The 6,143-nt window shown below is 32.8% G+C and overlaps 1 protein-coding gene across 1 annotated transcript in view; it reads right to left on the bottom strand.

The window, feature by feature from the left end:
- Positions 1-6,143, bottom strand: part of LOC106460832 (twitchin-like) — a 248,186-nt gene that overhangs the window by 4,536 nt on the left and 237,507 nt on the right. The window contains exons 129-135 of the mRNA XM_022387633.1: positions 5,396-5,540; positions 4,873-5,050; positions 3,986-4,453; positions 3,025-3,167; positions 1,762-1,918; positions 1,234-1,356; positions 627-824 (exon numbers count right to left, since the gene is read on the bottom strand). Coding sequence (XP_022243341.1) covers positions 627-824; positions 1,234-1,356; positions 1,762-1,918; positions 3,025-3,167; positions 3,986-4,453; positions 4,873-5,050; positions 5,396-5,540 — 1,412 coding nt within the window. The remainder of the gene's footprint in view (positions 1-626; positions 825-1,233; positions 1,357-1,761; positions 1,919-3,024; positions 3,168-3,985; positions 4,454-4,872; positions 5,051-5,395; positions 5,541-6,143) is intronic.

Genomic DNA, 6,143 nt, shown 5'->3' with positions numbered 1-6,143 from the left:
AAGGACATATGACTAACCTAGACCAGTAAGATAAGATTTCATAAAGATAACAACAACAATGGACATATGACTCACCCAGACTAGTAAGGTAAGATGTGAAGAGAACAATAACAAAGGACATATAACTCACCTAGACCAGTAAGATAAGATTTCATAAAGATAACAACAACAATGGACATATGACTCACCCAGACTAGTGAGGTAAGATTTGAAGAAGAGAACAGTAACAAAGGACATATGACTCACCCAGACTAGTGAGGTAAGATTTGAAGAAGAGAACAGTAACAAGTGACATATGACTCACCTAGAATAAAAAGGTAAGATTTCAAGAAGAGAAGACAAACACAGGCCTCTGACTCACTTTGTTTATGGGAATAAATTTTATAAACAAGCATGATATGAAAAACAAAACAAGAAATGACATGAAAGTCACCTTCTCAAGTGAGGAAGTAGTTTTTATTACAGCAATGCTGAAGAAAGATAACTTTTCACTTTGAGCTCTATTGTAAAAAGTAATAACAAATGTCTCAATAACAGCATAAGGAAATTTATGTAAAGGAAGGTTACACATTTCATATAGAATGTTGGGGTAGGGTTTTTATAGAGAAAACCAATAAACGTCTTACCTTGAACAATTAAAGTACAACTGCTGAAAGCTTCTCCAACGTCATTAAAAGCTTCACAAGTATAGATACCACAATCTTCAGGGAATATCTCATTGATGATCAAAGAATAACAATCACCTTCCTGTTTATATTCAAAGTCTTTGCTCGGTTTAATCTCTTTGTCATTATGAAGCCAGACAACATCAAATTTGGATGTACCTAAAGATAAAGCCATTATAAATTAGTAACTGAAAATATGTTTAAGAAAATATTCAAAGACATCTACAAAGCTGTAACTTTCTATTTAGTTTATGTCTACTCAAGGATTTTATAACAAATAAAGGAATATGACAGTATATAGATTCTTCCATTGTATTGAATAATATACAAAATACATAAAAATATGTAAAAGAGTCATTTTTATTTCTTTTTTCTTTGAGATAAAATATCAGAAGTGAAAAATGCTTACTTAGTTTTTGCATAATATCATACTCGACAGTTTGATTAAACCAGTCATAAATAAGCTCATTATATTGAAATTAATTCATATTCTTTTTTATTATTAATTAATCACATATTTAAGGCTCTCATTGGAAATTACAAATATTGTTAAACTAACTTTACTCACATTTGATTGTACAGCATAAAGTTATAGGATCACCATCTTTAACAACTTGACTGTGTAGATGTTCTGTGATGCGAGGAGGTTTGCTGCCAGTCTTCTTTTCAGCTCCTTCACCACCTTCCATTGCTATAAAATACAGACAAGAACATCATATGATTCATTATACAAAGTCAAACTATTGAGCTAACCAGCAGAAAAACTTAAAAAGTCATTCATAATTACTGTGCTGGGTTAAAAGCTTTAAATCTATGGTTAAACTTTCTGTTTTAACAGGTTTAACACCCAGGTGCTGAGTCACCTCTGCAAGCAGCATTTTATCTAAACAACTGTAAGATAAGTGATTGAAATTATTATAATGCAGCAGAACACAACCTCTAAAACACCACATGATTGTTTAAAGTTTATGTCTAATAATTTTTTGTTCTTATTAACTTTAAGCTTCATAAACTTTTAAAAGATAAATAAATAAGTACATTTCTGATCGTTTTTATACTGCATTTTAAGTGTTCCAAGTAAATAATTGGTTCTTACGTAAAACTGTCAGTTTGCACTTGGTAGACACTGAACCTACTGGGTTGGTAGCTTTACACATATATTCTCCCTCATCCTCAGGGAAAACCTCATTGATAGTCAGTGTGGCCACACCTCCTTTGTACTTCAGGTCAATGATGTCTGATGAGTGAAGCAGCTACAGGAAGACAGTTTATGATCAAAGTTTTGTATTGGATGTAGACAAAAGCAGCTGACGAGTTTATAAAAAAGGAAGACTCAGTCACAATGACTACATAATTGTCTATGTGTTGTGAGAAATTGAGAAAGTTAGTAATATGTTGAGGATAATATGATATAAGATGTTTTTTTGTAATCAAGATATTTATCTTTTCTAACTGAACTATCCTGTTACACAACCAACCTATCAACATAAAACAACTTTTGCTTTCCTGTGAACAAGATTACACTTTGCTCTCTGGAGCACCTAGGCAAGTGCTCTAACAGTTGAGCTAAAGGATAAATTCATTAGCTACTGCTAGTAAGGCACTTTTTAAAAACTCAAACAACTATAGAATCATCACTTTCCTCATCTCACCCAGCTGTGGCTTAATGAGAAGTGTGCTGGACTGTGAATCCGAGGGTCCATGGTTTGCACCTGTTGTCAGCCACACAATTGTGTTCTGCACTTTGGAGCCATAGATGCTTTATAAAAGTGAGAGTCAAGCCTCACTATTTGATTAGAGTAGCTCAAGAGTTGACACCAAGTGTTGTCCATTAGTTGCATTCTCTATAGTTTACCAGTTCAAAATTAGGGACAACTAGTACAGATAGCTATTGCTTAGCTATGAACGAATGTCCTAAAAAACAAGCAACCTTCTTCACTTTCTAAGCTTCTATAACTGCAAGTGTTATCCTTGTTCATTCTGAGTCAGTACAAGTTATGAGTTATGTTGAAAAGAGTCATATTAAAGTACATAATGCAATATATGGTTACTTAGAATGTTTTATGTATAAATACAGTATACTGGTTCAAAACTTTGCTAAAGTTACTTTAATTTTCTTTTCAATTAAATCTAATTTCAGAACCATGAATTAAAGATATGGTTAGTTTCTCCACTTAAATAACTAAAAGAGTAACAATACCAAAGGTGAAGAATTAAAATTGAATTATGAATTCAAGAAAAAAAAAAGAATTGATTATGTGTCATGTAAAAAACCAAAAAAATATTTTCTCTTTTTGCAAATCCAATTCTACTTTTTGGATACTTCAATAAAAACTTACAAAGAAATCAACAAACAAACCTCTTTGTTCTTGAACCAGTCAACATGAGGTTCAGGATCTCCAGATATTATACAGCTGAGGCTCAGTGGTTCCCCATCTTTAATTTGTAAGTCTTTTAGTCTGTGACTGAAAGATGGCATCGTCATCTCTTTATCCTCAGGAACTACAACATTAATAAAATGAAAAGTTATTGAAATTAAGTGTACAATCCTCTTTCACATACATATATAATTCTTAATATCAAACACTACTCTGTTACAGTTTTCTTAAGCTTCATCACAGACTTTTCTATCAGTACTCAAGTTAAGCAAAACCCTAAAAAATATGAATCAGCCAACATTGAATATCTTGGATCCTAAGTTATATTTTTTGTTAAACTTTAGAAATTCAGTAACAATTAATTTTTAGACATAACATTTTGTTTTGCTAATTTTACCATTTTAATTGAAGACTTAATATTTCTTAATACATAATTTGTGAAAAACAGCACAGTTGTTCAGCTAGTATGACCAATCACAAAATGGTCTCTCTTCAGTCAAAAACTAGTATCAGTCTTATCACTAAAGCTATACATCCATGACATTAAGGGTCAATAATGTTTAGGGAAAAAAAAGATCACTATTTATTCTTTTTGCACCTTAAAGCAAGTGTAATAAATCGTTAAAAGTCAACTGTTTAAATGTTTTAGTTACTCGCTTCTTTTCCAATTGCTACAGAAAAGCACAAATTGAGCCACACACAAAAGTGTTTAAATTATGGATATTCCATCTAGAGTTTTAGTTGTATTAGAGCACTAACAAGACTACTAACAAAACTGTATAAATACTGTCCATGGCTTCTATTTTCCTGGCCACTGAATAAAAATATTAAGAAAACTGCCCAATACACTGCTTAAATGCTGTATTTATTTTCTAGTTCTTTGGTTGCTCTATGACATAACTGTGTAGACCAGTAATAAAGCTTGTTAAATGTTATGCTTACTTTCTAGTTCTTTGGTTGCTGTACGAGAACGCTGTGGACTACCTGTAGCTACATCTTCCTTTTTTCCATAAGGCTTCTGTGTTCGTTTTGTTGGTGTAGGTGACAGAGTAGAGGCAGTTGATGATAGTTGTGAAGCTGCACTTGTTAAAGTACTTGAGGTGTAATCACTGGATGATGCTTTGGTTGCTCTGGTGGAACTGTAGCTTTGTGAAGATGAACTCTTACCAGTGTCGACTGTTGAATATCGTGATGAAGAGTATGAATGATCAGATGTTTTCTTTGATGATGCTGAGTACCTGTGTGAGTAACCTGAAGTTCGAGTAGAAGCCGAATGAGAGTACTCCTGTTTGTAATCTCTCTGATAAGTGTCCATAGCATTTGATGCTTTGGATGATGTAGCCACCCGTGAAGATCCAGTTAGAGGAGAGACAATCGCCTGAGAGTAGGTATGTGTTGGCCCACGGCGGTCTACACAGTTATTATACAAAACATTTCAGTGACAACTAATATAAATGGTAGGTAATAAAAGACATGGATATTTTTATATCATATAATTATATAAAGACATTTTTAAATTCAAGAAATCAAAACCTGTCTGAATATTTAATGAATCATTACATTACAAATTTGAGGATTTAGTGTATCATATTTTATTTATTGCATTGCTACTGTTTCAAAAGACAGATTATATGCATATTTGTTTTTAGTACATACCACACAAAAACTTTAATCCTTGTACCATTGGATATTTAATAACTTGCATTGAGATGCATCATGTTTAAATTCTGTGACATTTCAAGGTAAACAGTGCAGACTTTTCAGCTACATTACCTATAACAAGCCTACATCATTGAGTGCATCTTTAATATGTCAGTTCTAAACCCTACCTTCAACTATCACAGAGCAGCTTGTTTCATCTTCACCAAGACAGTTGACAGCAACACAAGAGTATTTGCCACCATCCTCCACGTTGCAAGCTGGCACATCCAAAGTTACCACTCCATCATAGTGGCTCATGTTGAACTCTGTTTTGCTCAGCTCTTTACCATCCTTATACCATTTCACCTACGTATTGAAAGTTACAACTAAAATTTCAGATTCAAAACACATGTGAAGAAACAGCACAGTCTATCTATGTAAATAAAAGCTTAATTTCAGAATAAATTTTTTTATTGACTTTTTTTCCATTACAACTTTAAATGATGACTAAATAAATCAGTAAATGGCAAGTACTTAATGAAAAATTTATGTTATTCTATGCTATAAATCTTTTAAACGTTTTTCCAGACAACTACATTTCTGGTAATAAAGACCATTGCCTCAGTAGTTTCTGTTCTAATAATAATAATAAATTCTAGTAAAATTGAAAACACAGAGTAAAAAATCAAAATTTTACAGAACAAAGGTTACCTCAGGTGGTGGTTTACCAGACAGACAACACAACAGTTTAAAACCAATGCCACTCTGGATTGTTCGGTGTCGTAAGTGGAAGGTAAAGCAGGGAGTACTGTTAGGTGGTTCTTCCCAGAGTTTCGGTTGTGGTTCCCGACGCCTTCTGTCAACAATGCAAATTTACTCCCATAACTGTTTAACTAGAGTATCAAGTCCATTATATAAAATATCACTTTGTGTTTGTAATGGAAAAAAAAATACAGGTATCCCTCGAGTTACAAAAGGGATACATTCTTTGAGAATGTAACATATAATGAAAAAACATAAATCAGAAACTCTTTTCCCATTATTTTAAAGGTAAAAAAATAGTAGATGCATTTCCTACCCAAAATTTCACTATATTTTATTATGTCTATTTTAGTATCCAGCATCATTTCCTGGTGAGAACATTTCAATGGGGCAGCAGTTGAGTTTGAGGAAGGTCTTTTATCAGACATCTCAATGGTTGAGGGAAATTATGGCAGATAAAAAACACGGATCACTTCACAAAGTTAGACACAAGATGGGGAACAAAGGCTGACTGATGCTCAAATGTTGCATTAAATTCTTGCTTAGAGAGAGCTCATAGCAGAGGGTTCTGTGACACAGTTCAATGAAGGAGTGACACACTTTTTGAAATTTTGCTATAGCCACTACTGAACTTGAATTACACAGTAGTGAAAATTGCTTTTTAGACTATTTGAACTTTAGTAATAGTGTAAAAATT

This window comes from Limulus polyphemus, unplaced genomic scaffold, assembly GCF_000517525.1.
Source record: "Limulus polyphemus unplaced genomic scaffold, Limulus_polyphemus-2.1.2 Scaffold845, whole genome shotgun sequence".
Classification (NCBI taxonomy): Eukaryota; Metazoa; Arthropoda; class Merostomata; order Xiphosura; family Limulidae; genus Limulus; species Limulus polyphemus.
This window is presented reverse-complemented; position numbering and strand designations above follow the sequence as displayed.